Source organism: Uloborus diversus, chromosome 1 (assembly GCF_026930045.1).
Source record: "Uloborus diversus isolate 005 chromosome 1, Udiv.v.3.1, whole genome shotgun sequence".
Taxonomy (NCBI): Eukaryota; Metazoa; Arthropoda; class Arachnida; order Araneae; family Uloboridae; genus Uloborus; species Uloborus diversus.
Window position 1 is genome coordinate 52033626 of NC_072731.1, and position 20310 is coordinate 52053935.

At 35.0% G+C, this 20310-nt stretch overlaps 1 protein-coding gene across 1 annotated transcript in view; it reads right to left on the reverse strand.

Annotated features, from left to right (window-relative positions):
• LOC129229599 (retinol dehydrogenase 12-like) overlaps nucleotides 1-20169 on the reverse strand; it is a 504643-nt gene extending 484474 nt beyond the window's left edge. The window contains exons 1-4 of the mRNA XM_054863939.1: nucleotides 19771-20169; nucleotides 12637-12889; nucleotides 7282-7521; nucleotides 2084-2176 (exon numbers count right to left, since the gene is read on the reverse strand). Of these exons, the coding sequence (XP_054719914.1) occupies nucleotides 2084-2176; nucleotides 7282-7521; nucleotides 12637-12835 (532 nt within the window). The 5' untranslated portion in view covers nucleotides 12836-12889; nucleotides 19771-20169. The remainder of the gene's footprint in view (nucleotides 1-2083; nucleotides 2177-7281; nucleotides 7522-12636; nucleotides 12890-19770) is intronic.
• Between the last annotated feature and the right edge of the window lie 141 nt (nucleotides 20170-20310).

Consider the following 20310-nt stretch of genomic DNA (forward strand, 5'->3'; position numbering starts at 1 on the left):
CTACATATCTGATTGATACATTCATGAAAGATTAAGAGATTTAGCCAAGGAGATCCCCGAAATTATTCCTTTCCTTTTCCACTAAAAGAAGTATTCAAAAATTGCGTTTCAGAACTTCAGTTTCGTAATAACTCCAAGGAAATATTTTTAAACCCTCTTCCCTGAATATCATTAGTAGGTCTTCAGAAATTGCGCTTTTTCAAACTTCAGTTTTGAAAAATCACCAGAGAATATTCACTGAACGCATTTTTTCCCCTACAACACAAGACGTCTACAATCGTGTCCTTAAGACTTAGATTTTAGAAAATGCCCGAAGAAAGCTTCCAAACTTCTTCTCATAACATTGCCGAAGATCAACTAAAATGGCCTTTTAGAAACTTCAATTCCGAAAAGTTTCCGGAAGGGAAATTTGAACCCTATTCCTTTTCCAAACGTCATCAAAAGGATCTAACACTTGATCCACCGAGTTTCGCAACTATCAAAAGCTATATACATTCGATGACGAAGTAGCCGCTGCTTCGGAGAAGCTGCGGAGTCGAAGGAAAATGATCCAACTCCAACTCAGACTCTTTCATCTTAAAATTAAATTCTGACTCTGCAGCAATGGCAGCGTTGCAGACTCTGAGTGAAAATAACTGACTCCGATTCTTGAAATTTATGACCTTCAACTTCCGACAACAACAATTACAATTTGGTAAATATTAGCCCGTATTTTTGAAGTTATGAATAAATTCGTTCGGATAACTTACGTTCGTATAAATTTCTTCTGCTTGTGACCGTTCCTTCACTTTAATAATAAGGTAGGGGAGACTGGGCAGATTTGACCCACCCCGTCATTTTAATATTTAAACACATTTGTAACTGATGAGCACCGGAGGGCAGCATTAAGTTAAAGCAAAAGCTGTTTCCTTTTTTTAGTCAATTTGAATTACAACTAAGAAGAAATCAAGTGTAATAGCTTTTTCAAGCAAAAAAGTAATATTTTTCGTTGCAAGTTCATCTCCTCGTGCGATTTGCCATTCACTTTTACAGAAGTAAGTTGCATTTTTTATATACTTTGTTTAATGTGCTAAAAGCCTGTATACTTACTTTTAAAATTCACAATTTATTTTAATACTTTTTTAAATATTTTCTAAAGTGACTCTTAAGGGAGGTTTGACCCACGTCAGTTACGGGTGGTTTGACCCGGGTGAAACCTCCCCATTTAATTTCGGTTGATGGTGTACAGTTTTAAAACAATGTAGTTTATTTTATTTCTTTTAAGTAAGACTGTTTAATTCAAATGAAATAAATATTGCTCTTAAATTGTAACTAAATTCATTTTACATATAGATGATAGTCATTTCAAACACTTCCTTTTTGTGAATAATTCTGATCAAACTAAACACAGCTGAAATTTGCTTTTCTACTTTGCTTAATATACTTATTAAGATATTCAACCCACGCAGGCCCTTATTAATCCAATTCACAACTCGTAACACCTGAACAGCTGCGCCCATTTGCCAAAGCAGGACCTAGAAAAGTCAAAGGAGGTACAAAACGGATCACATCTAGAATTTTGACAGACACCCCTGTCAAAGCTGAGATAGAAAAAATGCATGATACGAAAAGGAGTAAGAAAATGTCTAAAAATATTTTTTAAAAGCAAACAGTAAACGAAGATTACACTTGCGTTGAAACAGAGAGTAGAAATATTGTCACGTTATTAAAAAAATTTTATTGTTTTTCTTTTGATGTAATTGTTGCTTGTATCATATAATAGCAATAAATCAGACATATTTACATTTCAGTAAAATTTTTATAATTTTTTACCTCTGTTGGTCAAACCTAACTTATGGTGGGTCAAACCTCTCTCAAGTGGGGATGTTTGAAACAGTTTGGACACGCTTGAACAATGGTAAATTTAAAAAAAATATTTTTAATTCAAATAGAACACAGCAATATAAAAGCTGCTGTTCAAAAAAAGTCAACTGGGAATTTTTCTTATGGAAACATTTTTTTCAAAGAATACCTTTGTAAAAAGTGGGTCAAACCTCCCTAGTTTCCCCTACAGCTGCAGTTTGAGCAATGAGATGAAATTTACCTAAGAGTAACAGCGTGAGGAGAAAATGTCCCAAATGATTGGTCTGCATCACTTTCTCGCATCCGTCCTCTGTTGTCTCCCGCTTCCCGGATGCTGCAATTGAAATTAATAATTCATTAATAAAAAATTTATTGTGATAAGTTTAGTGTTTTTTATAGGTGTTTTTGATAGTAACTCATTCATTTTTGATTTATATTAGAAAACGATCATGCGGATATTGTCCACAGTAGAAATGTCAAAACAAAAGGGGGAAAAGATAATTTCCTCTAAAGGATACATTTGCGTCTTTTTGACCCGATAGGGCATGAGTTAGGAAAGATATTGATATCCGTGTTGTTCAATTATTCTGAAAGAGAGGCAAATAGAAAAAAAGTTTGGTCCGTCATTTAGGGTTGTCAGAGGGTCAGTTGCCCCTTCCCCCGGCTTTGAAAACTAATGTTTTTACTTATAAAGTAGCCATGGTTGTTGTTGTTTTTCGATACAATTTGAATTGAGGATACAGACTTTGACCAGGAAATAATTCGAAAAGACGGGCCTGAAAACCGTTTTTGAAAAACATAAGTATGTTAGTAAAAATATGGAAAAACAACGTACAATAGCACAAAATTGCAGATTTCTGCATTCACGTGTTTCGGGGTTGCAAGGAACCCCTTTTTTAAAACCACACAAGGGTCATTCCACGGAAAACGGTCATTTTGTCCCACACGTGACGCCACATGTATTTCATTACAAAAATTTCTTTAAAAAGTTTTCTTCTTAACAAATTACTAAATTATGTGTGATTTCTTAAGCAGAAAATTTCGTCATTACCCTCTAAAATTATTGTTTTTTAATGAAATATGTGAACCGTCACGTGCGGAACAAAAGGTTGTCCTTTTCATGGAATGGCCCATAAGTGAGCTTATGGATGAAAAGATATTTTTTTTTTTTTTTTTTTTTGAAAGATTTTAGATAAGATTTATTAACAAAAACACACATACATAACAAACAGTAAGCAAAAAATAAATAAATAAATAAATAAAGTAAAGTTAAAACATACAATGTGAATTATAAAACATAAATTACAAACGTCAATCACAAAACATTAAGAAATTCTTGATTATAGTTCAACATGAGTTAGTAGTAAATTCAACACTAAAGAGCTCCAAAGGCACTGTCCGCAGTGTTATTTATTCGCTTTAATTTGGAGTACAAACACAAACATGTATTAAACAATATTATATTTACAAATTAATTTTACCTAAGTAATAAATATTTCACACAGAACAATAATTTGACTGTTTGACTCCAGAAAAAAAAACACAATAACTCGTATTGAATCATTTTATATTATAAAAAATACAATACAAAATCCTCCCCCCCCCCCACCGGTTGGCAAGTCAGTATATTTTATCAGCTAAAAGTTTTGTAAGTTTTGTAAGTTGTTTATCAGGGATTTGTTTTGTAAGTATGTTATGTCAATAAATTCCAAACACGAATTACTCTTTATCCTAAAGCTGTTACTTAGTTGCATTGGATTGCTAATTTATGCTTGTCTATTACTGCTACTTTGTTGCGGACATTTATTTTTTTTCATTTCACCTACAATACTAGTCAGTACACTGGTATTAGGGGTGTCAATCACAAACGACTTCGCTCTTTGAGGGGATGGGGGGGGGGGGGTTCGTGAAATTGTGTCAGTTTGTAACAAGGGGGAAGGAGGGGGTAGCAAGTAGCAAGAAGAGTGATATCACTTCTTTTTTTTTAGCAATATGCTTATGAAAAACAGCGTGACATGTGACAATTAGAAAGGGAATGAAATGGGTAAAGTGAAGTGTGATAAAAAGGGAAGGTCAAATTTTTTGAAAAAAAGGAGGACATTATTGATTACCCCTCATTCAATATTTTCGAAACGATTGCGCCTTCTGTTATTTTATTCATTATGCGAATAACATTGACATTGCGTGCTTCATTTACACATTCATCAACGAGGGGGTGTCCATTTGGGGGAGGGGAGTGGTCATGGCGCAGACTGCGCCATTGAAACTTTTAGGGGAAGAGTGTGTTGAGGGGGATTTTTCTCTTTATTTGGGGGGGACTCTCGCTCTGGGGGGTCTTGTGGCATTTGGGGGGAGTACACCCCTGCTCTTGGGGGGATGGGCAACAATTATTAGCAAATTAACCGCAAACAATCTAATTGAATGAGAAATGGAAAATCATTAAATATATTTCCTACAGATGGCAGCACTAAAACTTAAAAAACCACACGTACATTTATAAAAAAAACATTCATTTCTCAAAGCCAATGAGGGGTGGGGGCAGTCAGTTTCTTCTCCTGACCTACGTAAATGATGAACCAGGCGTTATTTCATACCGAGTGCTTTTTTTCCTCACAAAAATAGTATCTGCTGCAGGCTGTCATTAGGGGGGGGGGGCAAAAGTTCAAAACTCAATGTAAATTTCAACAAAAAACAACCTAAATCGCGCATTAAAAACATTAAGTCACAGATTATTGAACAAACCTGCAAAGGAGCAGTACCTTTAAACAATGTAAAAGCAGCTGATATTTTTCCACAAAAGAATTCTTTAATCGTTTAAAAAGAAAAAAGAAGAATTAAAAAATAAATACATTTTGTCCAAAAAAGAAAAATCTTTCGCAGCTCTCTCTTTTGGGTTTTGGGTAAAATAAATTTTAATTTTAATTCAGTAGTTTTTATCTCTGGCTTGTGTCAATATTAAGCCTGCGAAAGATGGTATTTGGATTTTTATAATTTTTTTTCTACTTCTTGAAGCCAAAAATTAAGAACATATTTAGAATTTGCATTTTTTTCAATAATTTGGTATGAAAACATAATTTTCAGTGTTTTTGGTGTCTTGATGAAAAGTTCAGAAGTCCTCCTGTAGGTGTTACTATTAAAATTTTTTGAATTGTTCAAAATATATATTCTTAAAATAATTTGATAAAAAATCTTTTCTATAGATGTTCTTCACAAAGAGCTTTTTCCACCGAAGTTTATTTGAAGAAAATTCGTCTCTTTAAGTGGGGAATTTACAGTTGACTTAAATTTCCCCGACGCGCCAGTGTTAAATTCTTTTGAACTGTTCAAAATTGACGAAAATTGTTCAAATAAAAAAGTGAAGTATGGGAATGAGGTGCACTTGCCGTGATCTTTCTAGCAACCAAAAGTTGTGTTCGAATCGGACTATTCGGGAAGTAAGGGGGGCGTGGAGAAACATACACATATTTTCCCCATTTCAAAGCCCTACTTTCCAATTTTAATTTTTTAAGCTTTATATTATTCTCTTATTTATTTTTGCCTATCTTTCATTTTTATGATACTTTTAAAATGGATTAAGAGTCATTTCTTTTTTTAAGCTGGATAAAGTGAATGGGGGACTGATAGTTGACATCTTCAATTTTCCTGAAACTTTCAGAATATTTTACTCGTATTGTGATAAGAAAAATTGAAGCTTCTTTCCTCTCTAATTTGACTTGTTGGGTCCTCGAGTGGAGGTAAAAGTTTAAGATCGTAAAAAAAAAGAGAAATATATGATTGCTTTGCTTCAAAAGTAATGAGTGAACCAAGTCAATTCTTTTAAATTTCTTTTTACTGCTTTGCACTAAGTACACGCTATCATAAATATTTTGATGGCTCACTCATGGCTTTGAGAGCAAAGGTCGATTGAAACTGCTACTTTGTTTACTTTTTTGCCTTGTTTGAGCCCAGATAAATGCAAAAGCCGTGAGTAACCCTCAGAAATAAGTATATGATTAACTAGTCACCACAGTCTAGTACTAAGAAAAATATAAAATAGATTTTGCTTCGTGTGGCTTTAGTAGTAAAACCGTCTCAAAGTCGAAGATTTTTCAAAAACGGCCAAGTTTAGAGGTCAATGACTTTTTGCGCGACGGGTCAGCAACTTTGGGACACAGCTGTAGTTATAGTCCAAGTGGTGCAGTTTAAGGTCCAGGTTAAAATCCCAATGCAACTAATCAACTTTTTCAGTTACGCTGTCTCAAAGTTGAGAATTTGAAACAAAAAGAATCAAAGTTTTAGGTCAATTACTCTAAAACGCCAAAGTCAATAACTTTGAGCAAGTTCTGTAACTATATCCCACGTGGTGTAATTTTAGACTCATGTCAGAAAACCATGAGATCTAATCATCTTACTTAATTAAATGGTCTCAAGAATGATTTCTGCATTTAAAAGAGCGTTTTTCCACGAGTTTAAATGGGTGTTACTCAAAATCTTATGAGCTCAAACTCGGACTCTTAAGCCTTATTTTTTTTTCTTACGAAAAAGTAGGCTAAGAAAGGAATGAAGGCAAGGCGCTAAGTTCGTAGTCCTCTGGTATGTGTGAAGCAGTATAATTTAAAATTTTACCCTTTAATTTTTAGGAATTGCTTTGTGATAATTTGCATTCTCGACTATTTTCATTTTTTGCAATTTGCGTCGAGGCTGCCGAAAAAAACCCTGCTACTGGGCCCCGACTCCCCTAAATGACGTATCTGGTAGGGGTTACTGATCAGGCTAAAAAAGTCGTAAGCCACGGCCTATAGTTGGGCAAACCTTACCTGGTAGCGCCGTAATGCTCTGTTTAAGATCCCTGTTTGGCTTTTATTATGATGTCAGGTTAGTTCTAAGCACAGAAATTTGGTATCAAAAAAATTTATGACGAGATGGACTTTTACCGCCACAACTCCAGGGTCTCCCATACACTTTCTGTGGGTTTAGGTTAATGGGGTCATAGAAGTTATATAATATTCGCAAAACAGTGTTGAGAGAAAGTGTTGGTCAAATAAATTGTGGGGTTTTATTTTGAACAGCTTTCTTGCCCCATCATAGCAAGGAAATGTACGGGAGTAATTAAGTTTGTTCGTTTGGCTAAAACTTGAACACTTAGCTCAGTGCCAGATCCTCAATTTTTCCGAGGCAGGTGCAAATCTTGTAACTGCCGTCCTTATCCATTTTCCTAAAAGTTTTTATATCTAGTTTTTAAGAAAAATAGCATAGATTTAGAGTGAATTTACCGCCCTCAGAAGATGCCCATCAAACAGTGGTGATCAAAACCGCTTTTCTGAGGACTTCTGGACTCATCAACCTAATCTAGCCAAGAGTACCAAGCAGGATTAGAAGCAACAGGAAGCAGACAACCCTGAAAAAGTGTTTGATCTAGGGTCCCCCAATATCTTAATCGGGCCCCAGTACATAACTTACAAATAATACCGGCGTTGTTTATGAGAACATGCAGCTCCTTCTCTGTTCTGAGCACGTCTCTGGCACATTTTCTCACGGAATCGAAACTGCTGAGATCCAGTGCTTTCAGGACGAGGTTGTGATTTCCCGTGTCTTCCATTATTTCCTGGGCGACTTTATTGGCTTTGCCCAAATTTCTGCAAGCCAATAGGACTCGTGCATTCCTCCTGGCCAAATCACGTGCAGTTTCTTTGCCGATCCCTGAAGAAAAAGATAAAGTACAAAAACAGTTAGAACATGATGGTAAGAATACAGGATGACAAGAAATAACATGTACACACATAATACATTAAAATTTTAATGCTAAAGAAAATATTACGACCAAACTTCAAAATCAATATGAATACATTATTTCGTGTAATATATTTACAAATTTTCAAAGTGTTTTAGCCTTAACACAGAGCTTTGAAAGTGTCACAAAATTTTCGTCTATGGGCTGCAACTCACTAGTATTTTATCCCATTCCCATTTCTTGTATTAGGATTTCTTTAGGGATGCCAAAATTTTATGAGGTTTAGCACACAACCTTGTCATGTACTGCGTGGTAGTCGATGAAATAGAATAATTTGCAAAACAATTAATCGCAATTGGAGTAACCTTAATTGGATAACTTGATTCTTGCATCTGTATCTAGACAAAAGGGAGGTAAAACAGCGGAGAAATAGCTTACAAATGATTTTGAATCGTTTAATAATGCTGAACTTTTTCGACACTAAAATGTTCAGAGAAAAGACAAGAGTAGGGGCTCTGTTAATAAATCAGTTAAGCTCAGCTTTCGAACTAATTAGTTGCACCAACGGAGCTGTTTTCTTTGATTCATAAATCTGGCCTTTTGTATCAAAACCAGCTTAATCCACGAATTTTTAAAAGTTTTTTTTTTTTTTTTTTTTAATATAATTTGATACTTGGTGGAAAGAAAGTTGCAATTAGTGTTCTTTCAATCACTTGCAGCAACTTTATGTTACCCTAGCCGCCTTCGGCGACCAGCTGGTCCGCCTTTTCACGCCAGGGTTGCCGCCTTCGGCGGCTGCTTAGACAATTTAGCGACGGTATTATTCAATGTTTTTCTCTATAAATCAATATTATCATCTGCCTTTTTACGGCAGCTTCGGCGGCTGCTTAAATAAGTTTCGTGGCGGTATCAACCAATCTATATCTACATCATTATTAATTTAAATAAAATATTTTCTAGATCTATCTCCAGTTCCGTCGTTTGGAATATTTTTAAAGGAGGGGAGGGGAGACACAAACGGCCTGCTCTTCATGCAAATTTTGTCGAAAAATAACAAAAAACACTTCCACTTTTACTTGAAAGTATTGTTTTTTCAAAGTCATGGTGGTAGTGGGGGGAGGGGCATTGACATCCCGTTGAAGTTCCTTAAATGACGGGCATGTCTCCTTCTTGCTGTCCATCTACTATATCGACCTCTGCCTTTGTCTATCTATTTATCTATCTAACTATACGATCTATGCGTATCTACCTCTGACAGTAATTAACAATCTTTTTTTATTTATATACATACGGCGGCCGTTTGGCTTACTTGTCATTCACCATTTTACGCCAAAAAGTCGTAAAATAACAAAAATCGCGTCCATTTTTATGTGAAAGCATTATGTTTTCAAATCGAAGCGGCGCCCCCTCCCCAAACGTTGTTGTTTTTTAAATAACGGATCTGTCTATCTCTCACTGTACATCAATCTGTCGATTTATCTTTCTCTGGATTCATGCAAAATAAAAATCATTGTTTTTATTGAAATTCAAAAAAAAAAAAAAGTGACTGGGACCACACGATTCGATGTGGTCCGTCTGATTAACTGAAATCGAATGTTTAACAAAACATCAGTGGGGGGGGGGGGGGGACAAATGAAATACCTGTAAAGAAAAAAAAAGCAAATGAATCTTTCGAGAGGAAGAAAAGAAAAAAAGCAAGCAGTTAGATCACGTGGGTGCGTTACGTCATATTCGAAGCGGTCAGCGGACAGCAGATCTTCGGTGAAGTGATAGCTCATTATTCGTTCTGTCTTTAAAAAATTGTAAAAAAAAAAAACTTTTAAATATTTTTGAAATCTTTTTTTTCCTGTAGAGTACGAAATGTTCTGGCTACTACATAGTAAAATTGTAGAAAAGGGGTTCTTATATTTTTCACGGGATGCGTTTCGAAAAAAATTAAACACAAAAAAATGCATAATAAAGGTTTTTTCAAAAATTCGTAAAAAATACAAAAATTGCTGTATCTTCAAAATTTTTTTGTTCATCATATTTAAAATTAAATTTCCGAGAATATAGTACAAAAAATATTTGTCTGGCGCGATTGGTTCGGGGTCTGTGAGGTTAAAAATACTAAAAAGTGATAAAAATCACGTAAAACATTAAATAACTTTTTTTCTAATTAAAATATCAAAAATCGAAGCCCGAGGTGCACAACTTCAGCAAAAACTGCACCTGTATACCAAATTTCATTTTTCTAGGCCTTACCGTTTTCCCGGGATACACGCCACACACACACACACACACACAAACATCTTTTTACTTTCTTCTATATCTAATATATAGAAGAAAGTATTGGATTCGTGCAAATTTTCGAATTTCGAATTTTGACGGATTCGAACGTTTTGAGGTGTGCTGAGTCCATTTCAACTATTTTTGGAAACTGTCTGTCTGTCTGTGTGTGTGTGTGTATGTGTGTGTGTGTGTATGTGTGTCACGTCTGTGTGTGACCAGTTTTTTGTGGCCGCTCTACAGCAAAAACTACCGCATGAAATTGAACGAAATTTGGTACACATATGTGCCCCTATGTGAACTTGTGCCCATTGGTTTTTGGTGCGAATTCCTCCAAGGGGGGATGGAGCAATGGGACGTTTTTTGAGTTACGCGTGCTTGCTATTCCTCAGGAAGTAACTGGCGGAACCAAACAAAATTTGGTCCATATGTTGCCATTAACAGGAACAGGTGCTGATTCAATTTTGGTGTCAATAACTCAAACGGGGGTTGAGCTATAGAACGTTTTTTGTCGTCAATTGTGACTGCTGTATCTCAAGAAATAATGAACGGAATGAAAGAAAAATTTATCGGCAAGTAGCCCTTAGTGGGTATAAGAGCTGATTTTATTTTGGTGTCAACAGCTAAAAAGGGGGGTAGCGCAATCGCCCGTTCTTTTCTTCCATTGTGAGTGCCCTATCTCAAGACGTAATGCTACGTTCTGGTTGAAATTTGGAATATATGTGAATCCATATGTAAACAGGCTTTGGTTCAATTTTGGCGCCAATCGCGCCAAGAGATGCTGATTTATTTTTATTATCATTATTTTTTAGCGAACAAAAATAGTTTTATTAATGCAACAATAAGAAAGATAAATCGTAATAGATTGTCGTCTGCGTATTTCTCGTGATTTTAATTCTATGGAAATGATCGGAAATATTATCTCAATGATTTAAAATTTTTAACTATTGCCATCTTATGTTTGTTAACAAATAAAATATTTGTAATTAATTCAAGCAAGGCTTTTAAAATAACTTTCAATTTTCGCTCTTTGCTTTGCTTTTGCAATAATTCAGACATTGGGATGGTCGTCAAGTTTTTGCATGTGTAATTTCGTTTTTGTTGGAAATATTGCTTCCTCGTCAAGCATGGGGAGGGATCAGAAAAAAAAAAGAAAAATATAGAAGAAAGTTTCGTCATAGCCACAACATACTAGTTTATTATATGTATAGATAGATAGATTAAAACTTTTTAACCACCGTCTTTTTTTAATATTTCAGAAATGAGAAAAGCTCTTCTTTTTTCTCTTCTCTCAGCGTTTTGTGTGTGTGTGCGTGTGTGTGTGTCAGGCAAATTGCAGATCTCACAATAAAAAAATGAGGGGTTTTTTTTTTTTCTAAATTACGATTTTTTTTCCAGTACAAGTAGCAAAACTTTATCTAAATACAAAGTTTCCAGATCAATAATCTCCTTTCCACCTTTAAGATCGATAGGAAATAAAGTACTAAAACGGTACACACCGTACTCGTAATCTTTATGTTAAATGTACTGGTGCAAATTGGCCATGATAAGCAGACCTTTATTACCGCTTCCTACTTACCATATTTTTTTTTACGGATATTACCTACAAAATCACCAGTCATGATACGACAATTACGAACTTCTTCTCTATTTCCATTCCGTTCCATTTGTAGAAACAAGAAACCCAACGAGTAGGGTTCAATCGCAAGTTGTGATTGCGAAGAACATAATTTGAATCCAAAGACATCAACATTCAAATTAAAGTCAGAAACTCGATGCTGGACTTTTTTTTTTTCCTAGCCTGAAAGCAGCGACACAAAAAGCTTTTAGGAGACTAAAATATACTGAATAAGAATTCGTTTTATACCAAACACGAATACGATATTCTATCGACTTGTTGGGGTAATAATATTACCTTCAAGTGCTGTTTATTTGAAAACAGTCCTGATTTTGGGTCAAATGTACCTGAGCATCCATTCGTTGGTCAATATTCCTAAAACTAGAAAATTGCCCGTCAAGATATGGCGAGTGAAAATTGCTTCTACATTTGAACGAAGCAATTGCCTGTTTGATGATATTTTGATAGTTGAAATTGTAACCCTAGCTCTAGTGGATTAACCCTAAATTCCAGGAGATAGCGTTCAATGTTGACCACTTTTTCGTTTCTTCATTCCCCTGAAATGACAGTCTTACCAGTAGAACAGTTAAGTGACCGGATCCAGTTCAGCCTTGTCACAATAAAGCCTTTCCCTGTCTTTTAAACATCACCAAAACATATTATCGAATTATCATGCCGTGGAGCGAGTTTCAATGTTGATGACGTCAGGAGCATTATACGATCATTGACTATTATATATAAGAGGATTATATAGTGCCCAATGTTTCTACTCTGGTATTTGCTTCTTCGAGAGAGCTTTTTCAACTACAGAAAAAGATGAACTTTTGATACCAACTATATTCAACATTTGCTGAATATTCAAATTAACTCAAAACTTTCGTGTGTCCCCCCCCCCCTGTTAAGTTTTTTTTTTTTTTTTAATGAAGCAAATAAGCCTTTTCTTAAAAATGTCACGCCCACAGAAAAGAACTACAGAGTCACTCAACAAAATTTTCGGAGCACTATTTCAACAAACTAGGTAGAAGAAAGAAACTCGTATATAATACAAATTGGATATTAAAAGAAACTAACAATGAAGTTACATTTTTATTAAAGAAGTAATGTGGTTTTAACAGAATAAATTGAAAGTCCTTGCTTCATCTTAATTTGGAAACCAAATGTTCATGAAGAAATAACTATGAAAGAAATAATTTCTTACCATCTGATGCTCCTGTAATCAGTACAGTTTTTCCGGTCATGTCTTGATCACTGTTACACACTCCAAGGGTCAATCTACAGTAAAATGTCAATAAACCTACAGTTAAAAATAGGGTTCCCACTATAGAATAGAAAGGATGACTAAGCAGTATATAGGAGACGTCTTTGGTAGTGGCTAAGAAAATGCTCAGTGCTTCCATTTTCTAAGGGCAGGAATTTTTCTCCGCACTGCTTATCGACTCGAGTTGAGTTGACTGAAAGAAAAATATGGAATTAATGTCAGATGAATCGATCGAACTTAATTGCTATGCTACAAGATTTAGACTCGCCGCTGGAGATTCGTCATGTATAATTCTTGCGATTATGAAAACATTTTTCAAATATAAACGCATTAAATATAGACAAGAAAGTTTTCAATTTTCGTTCATACCCAGGGGCGCCAAGAGCTTAAATTTTGGTAGGAGGAAATTCAAAACAGTCATTTAGGGCGGAGGGGAGGAGGGGGGGAGGGATGTTAATTAGGAAGGGGCGGTTTCAGACGATCTTTCGTAATTTTTATGGGAGGAATTTTTTTTAACATTTAAAACTTTAATAGATTACAGACTTTTATTCGAAAAATCAAAAACTAAAATGCAATCTCTTTCCCTACAAAGAGGGACCATCTGGGGCGGAAAGCTGTCCTAAATCCCTCCTAGATACGCCACTGCTGTACAAACAATAGAAGTACCATACTGTTACGCTGACCCAGAAAATGAGCCATATTTTTTTTTTTTTTTTGAGCTATAATATTGGCGCTTTTCCCCCTTTGACTGTAACTTTAAATTATTTTTAAAAATAATTCTATAATTTGAAAAATTTATATAACTTTATTAATTTTTATCCCTTACTAATTTTTCTGTGAAAAAATTAACAAAGTATTTTATTTGAAAATTATTTTATTTTTTCGAAATAATTTTGGCATATTGCCCATTCCCGCCTTTTTCTCGTTACGCCCCCTGGAGAGAACCACTTCCACTAACCCCTTGGTTAGTGGAAGTGGTGAGTGCGTGAGTAACTTAGTTGATACGTGAAACAGGCAAAAATAAGTGATGAAGAATGTTCTTGGATGAATATATGTACAAAAATCATAGTTTAAATGTACATACAGAAGCAGAGTAGTAAATGCGAGTAGAAAAAAAAAATGGTTATTTCTTATCTCTCGGTCAAGCGCTTGTGTTTATGACTAGTGGCACTCGCACGGCTTTGCCCGTAGTAGAAAATTAAAAGCTATTTTGGTTCCCCTGTATATTTACAAATAATGCATGATGAATTTCTTGCCAATTGGCTTGCCCACGTTACGGTTCCACATTATGACACCTTGGTAATTTTGTCATTCATCTTATGATAATTTTGCTCGGGAAAATGTTTTTAAAATTGGAACAGAAAAAGAACAAAATCGAATTTTTGAAAAATCGCTTAAAGGTGCACATCCCCATGCTACAAACTAATTCTTTGCCAAATTTCATGAAAATCTGTCGAACGGTCTAGGTCCTTAGGTCCTGATAGACAGAGATCCTGACAGAGAGAGAGAGAGAGAGATCCGGACAGAGAGACTTTAAGCTTTATTATTAGTGAAGATTAAAAAAGATAAATAAACCGGGATCTGAAGGGGGTTGAGCATGCATGGAAGACCTGATGCAAAATTATTTCTGATTAATGTCACAGGCACTATAGTGATTATGAAACCACATGTCTTCGCCCCCCTGGATGGTCGACAACCCCGGGGGAGGGGGGAAGGCAATGGGGGGAGCCTTTTGCTAAAACACTCATAACTCGCGAACTATTTGAAACAAAACACTGAAAAAAGTGGCAATCGACGCAACAAAACAAGGGCTTCATAAAAGCTAAATATGACTATGATCATATCTTTGTTAATTTCTGAGTAAAATTCTATTTTTCGCAAACAAGCAAAAATTTTGAATAAAATACGCATTTTTTTTTTTTTTTTTCATATTATCAAAATTATTTAACTGTTTAAGGAACCAATAAAATCTGAAATATCATTATCCAGTTTGTTTAAAATTACTTAAATATTATCAAAGCGTTGAAAAGCGAAATAAAAGCAAGCTCAAAAAGCATTTGAGGTAATTCACAAAAGGAAAAAAAAAACAAGTTTGTGGAATGTACCTTGAAGACTCGACATAAACCAAAGTAAATTTTGTGACTCTCCTGTTTTGGCGGTTTTATTTCGTAATATTATCAAAACAATGTCCCAGTTAAGTAATTACTTAATTACTTAACCTTTAACGCATTATAGCTGCTTAGTATGGGTCACAATGGGACTTTTTTAAAAATTAAAACATGCAAGTTCGCAAGTACGAAGTAATTACGGAAAGGATAAATGTTCAGGATAACCCTTTTGCAGATTTTACACCTGAGTTATGAAACATAGTGAGCGAGGCTATTGCCACATAAGCAACATCAAAATTTCAGTGGAACGTTAAAGAAAATGTGAATAGTCTCTTATCCAGAGAAGTCCTGCAATAGCAATGTCTTCAATAGCGACTGCAAAACAGCAAAAGAAAACCAAAAAAACATTTAACCTGGGAAACGTTAGCTCAAAAGGGATGTTAGTACATCTAAAAATCATTCCCATACAATAAGCCCAATGCTAGGTTAGGTTCATGAGAATGGTTCACTGAAGCAAAGCGCGAGGTCCGATTTCGTGAATGTAATTGAAAATGATACTTCTTGCAGCAAAACTCTGGAAGAAGCACCCTATTTTAAGAACAAAGTTCAAGTTAACGATGGAATGAATGACTCTGGTCCATAATGTCCCAAACAATACTTTCAAATGTAGCAAAGATTTTGCAGGTCTCCAAATAAAAAATAATAAAATTTTCTCTTCAATTGTCAAACTACACGAGTGAACCTTAAACACGATCGGTACATCTCACTGTCGTTTTCATAACTTGAAAACCAGAAGTTCCGGAAAGTACATTACAGTAATTTCTTGTCATTTCCATCAGAAATAAATATCAGCTCTTTACCATGCTCCTGCAATTCTTTCCAACATGTGCTAAGAAGTATTGTTCAATACTCTACTATTGAATACCCCTGTACCTTAGCAGTGCCTTTAGATGTAACCAAGTTTGGGTTTCACTTGAATGAAAATAAATCAATAAAGCCCCACACCTTATGATGCAGCCAGTGTTACCAGATAGTTTAATTCCACCCTGCGCAGGCAAAAGCTGTAAATAATCTTGTAATTGTTTTATTAATAATTCATCTTTCTGTAAATACTGTGCTTTTAAGACTAAAGCAAAAACCCATAAACTACAAAATACTCGGAAGAGAACGATTCAATAGAACAATTACAAGTCAACAAAAAAGAGTATGATCCAGCTTTCAGAATTTCTGATATATTAATGCTTTATGTATGCATATTGATATTCTACAATTATTTTTTAATACGCATTATTTTACTAATTTTATTTAATTAGTTTTCTTAGAACTCTAGTGTATAATTTTATATTTATATTCGTTTTCATAAAAGCTCAAGCTTCTCATTTTTTATATTTATTTAGTACATATTATTTCTTGTACCATTGTTCTTTGTTGAGTAAATTATAAAAAGCAATATCCGCAAAACAATACCCGCAATATTCTTTTGTGCAAATTGGAAACACAAATTAATAGAAATAAATTAAAATTATATTTGAACTGAAATTACTCTGGGCCTGGTTCCCTAGTTCCTCTCAAATTTAAAGCAGTATATAACAAAATTAAAGCCATAGTTAAATACTTTGCAATTAGAATAAGTTTGTAAACTGAAGAATGAATAGTTCGTCATAAGGATAATAAAGCTATATTTTCTCCTTAGCATACTGTCGTTTTATTCAATGCGCTAACTTAGGCAAATACTTGCATTTTCTATTTCGCTTTTTAACGCTCGCGTTGGAAATAATTAAGTAGTTTTAAACAAACTGAATAATGAAATTTCAGGTTTTATTGATTCCCTAAACGGTTAAATAATTTTAAAAAAGAACTTATCTTTGAAAAGAAAAGCTTTTTGTATTTTATTCAAAATTTTTGCATGGCTGTTAAAAAAGGAATTTTAATTAAAAACCAACGAAGATAAGACCATAAACATATTTAGGTTTTTCAAGCATTTGTTCTGTTGCATCTTTTGCCACTTTTTTCAGTGTTTTATTTCAAATAGTTCGCGAGTTATGAGTGTTTTAGCACACGGCTCACCCCACTGCTTTCCCCCCTCCCACAGGGTTGTCGACCATCCAGGGGGGGGGGGCCAAGACATGTGGTTTCATATTCACTATAGTGCCTGTGACATTGATCAGAAATAATTTTGCGTCAAGTCTTCCATGCATGCTCAAAATACCCCTTCAGATCCTGAACTATAATGCAAATCGTGTTCGAGCTTGCTACTGTCATTTTGTTTTTCAACGTGTTAACAGTACTTAAATGATTTTAACAAACTGAACAATGATATTTTCTCTATTCTCTATTCAAGAGTCACAACTCACTTCAACTGCATTTATGTCGAGGACTGCATACTAAGTGCCTTGCCTCCATTGTTTTTATATACCGATAGATGGCAGCACCATCACCGGATCGAGCAGTTAATGAGAATTTAGAACTAGTCCAAGAGCTAATAGCTACCTGGTACTAGCACCCCCAGAGGTATCATTTCACTTGGAGGACATTGAGACCACGAGCATATTTAACGTTGCCCAGTCCCCTTTAATGACGACGGTGGGTCTTCGACCAGCAAGGATCGAACCCGAGGCCCTCCGGCCCCGAGTCCAATGCCTTACCGATCAGGCTACCACGGCCCTGAATAATGATATTTTGGACATTATTTGAAAAAAATCAAACAATTTTGATTTGGAATTTAATTTGGTCAAAAAAAGTTTGTTTTGCGCATTTTATTCAAAAATTTTGCTTGTTTGCGAAAAATTGAATTTTACTCAGGGAAACCAATAAAAATAGGTCCATAATTATATTTAACTTTTATGAAGCACTTGTTTTGTTGCGTCGATTGCCACTTTTTTCAGTGCTTTATCTCAAATAGTTCGCGAGTTATGAGCGTTTTAGAAAACGGTTCCCCCACTGCTTTCCCCCCTACCCCGGGGTTGTCGACCACCCAGGGGGCGACGACATGTGGTTTCATAATCACCATCGTGCCTGTAACAATAATCAGAAATAATATTGCGTCAGCTTTTCCATGCATGCTCAACTCTCTTCAGATCCTGGACTAAAAGATAAAGAAGACAAAAAAAAAAAAAAAAAAAAAAATCGAAAATGGGAAGAAAAAAAATTGGGGAATTTCATAAGAAAATTTGGCTATTTGGGGGCAAAAAAATTTTTTCAAGAGACAAAAATATCAGAGGAAGTCGATTCATTTTATGAAAATATTAGTGGAAAAATAATTTTTGAATTTGGTGAATTTTGATAGAAAACATCGCTTTTTGGGGAAAAGTTGGAAAGGAATTGGGGAAATCTGGATCTGGCCATCTGGCAACACTGCATAAAACACTGTTCTCCATTTATCCAAATTGCTGATTTTCAACAGAATTCGATCGTATTGTTTCTATTCTATATGTCCTCTATTCTATTGAACTGAAAATTTGCTTACGTCGTATTTTTGAAAAGTGTAAAAAGACTGCAAGGTAAGATCAAAGAAATTCAAAAAAAGTTTTTTTTTTTTTTTTTTGAAGCATCCTAGTTATCATACGTCTCCTGTCCCGTTGTCCCCGAACATAGCTGTGGGACGCTGAAATGTCAGGCTTTCTGATTTTACAGAATGGGATACAGGGACTGTTCCAACCGAAAGTCGTTGGATGGATTTCTTTAAACATTTTCATTGCAACAAACAGAATCATGCAAGCTTTCGCATATGTATTAATAAATGTTACGGGGTGCCCATCCCCTCCCTAAGGACGATATATCGCCCCCCCCCCCGCCTCCGTCCAGAACGAGACCCCCCAAAATGAAATAAAAAATCCAGTCAAATTAACCCCTTTTAAAAAGAATTCTAATGGCGTAGAACTCGCCATAGAGCTTTCCCTGCCCCCTGAATGTTGCCCCCCGTACTAAAAGTCAATAAAAGAGGATTTTCCTTTTTTTTTTTTTTAGAAAAATTTGTGCGCTAGCGAAAAATCATAGTTGCAAATCGCAGTTCTTAAAGTAATGTCAACTATAAACGTACGTAAATATTTACATGAAATCCAGTCTGATTAATTTATTCCTTACTGCAAATCAGCGACAATATACAAGCAATTTAGTTAAGAATGTCATATTACATCTATTCTGCATTTTTAAGAGATGATTTTTGCTTTTGACTGTGATAAGCACAAACTTTTTTTAAAAAAATAACAAAAATGTTACCTAAAGATTTAAAACAGAAGCAGTTATGTCTCGTTTTGAGAAAAAAATAAATGGTAACTTTATCTATGAGCTAGGCTTGCCAGACGTCCCGGTTTGCCCGTGACAGTCCCGGTTTTCAGACAAAATCCCGGTGTCCCGGCCGGTTTACTTCACGTCCCGGAAAAAGAATAACTTGATTACAGACCACCAAAAAAGTCTAAAAATAATGAACTGAGAAGGATTATTCAGGATAATACCTTTGTCATTTGAAACACTGACAAGTAAAATTAATATCGTATTGACTTAGGAGGATTTTTACAACAAGATTAAAACCTAAATATTATTAAAAGTCTTTTCCCCATTTATACTGTTTCTTCTGACTAAAGAAACTTAAAAATATTTACATGTAAGAAATAAATTGTTTACATTTATCTGTTTGTGTCCTTTATTATTACCCCTAATTTAGGCTCATAATTAGTTACTATTTATTCATAGCATCGAGAACCACCCTCTAAAATAAAAAATCAGCCAGGGGACTGTATCCCTTTGAATACTCGCGACGGGGGGAGGCACTCCGGTGTACCGGTTGAACAGTTCAAAAATCTGGCAAGACTATCTATGACCGAGTATCTCGGCAAATGGCGAAAAAACGATTAAAGCTCAAGGCTACTCGTTGATCAGAATTCAGGGTCAGAGTTCCGTCTGTACTTCTAATCAAGGCTGAAAGCTTTTGATGTTAGATTTTAAAGAGAAACATAATGTTACTCACCTGAATAATTCTGTAACAGAATAGAGATGGTGATATCTTCTTTAAAAACGGATGAAGCAGTGTTCAAAGTTACATAAAAATTATAGAAGTAAAGAGTTTATTCCTGCAAGCATGATTGGCCCGTTTACCGCAGAGCAACCAAACAATTTCCTCAAACAGAGCGGGGTTTACCGGATGAGAAAAGATTAAAAAATAATCAAGTTGTCGTCCGATAAAAACGTGAGTGTGTAGCAAAACAAAGGCCGATTTTTTCTTTCCCTTTTTCTGCTCGTTTGTTTATTTTCGTAAAGATGTTTTTGGGTTAGAAATGCAGTCAAACTTTTGCGAAGAAGAATTTTTCTTTTGAAGGTGATCGAGAGAATATAACTTAAACAGAAAACTACATTTTAACTCAGATTTTTCCATTGCTACTTAATTAAATAGTCTTCATCAAAACATTTGGTTTCCTCTCAGCTCTTGAAATATCACACCTGCATCCGCATCCCAGATTTTGGCGAGCTTTCGCTTTTCTGGCGACCAATAAGAAAGTTCAACCTCCAG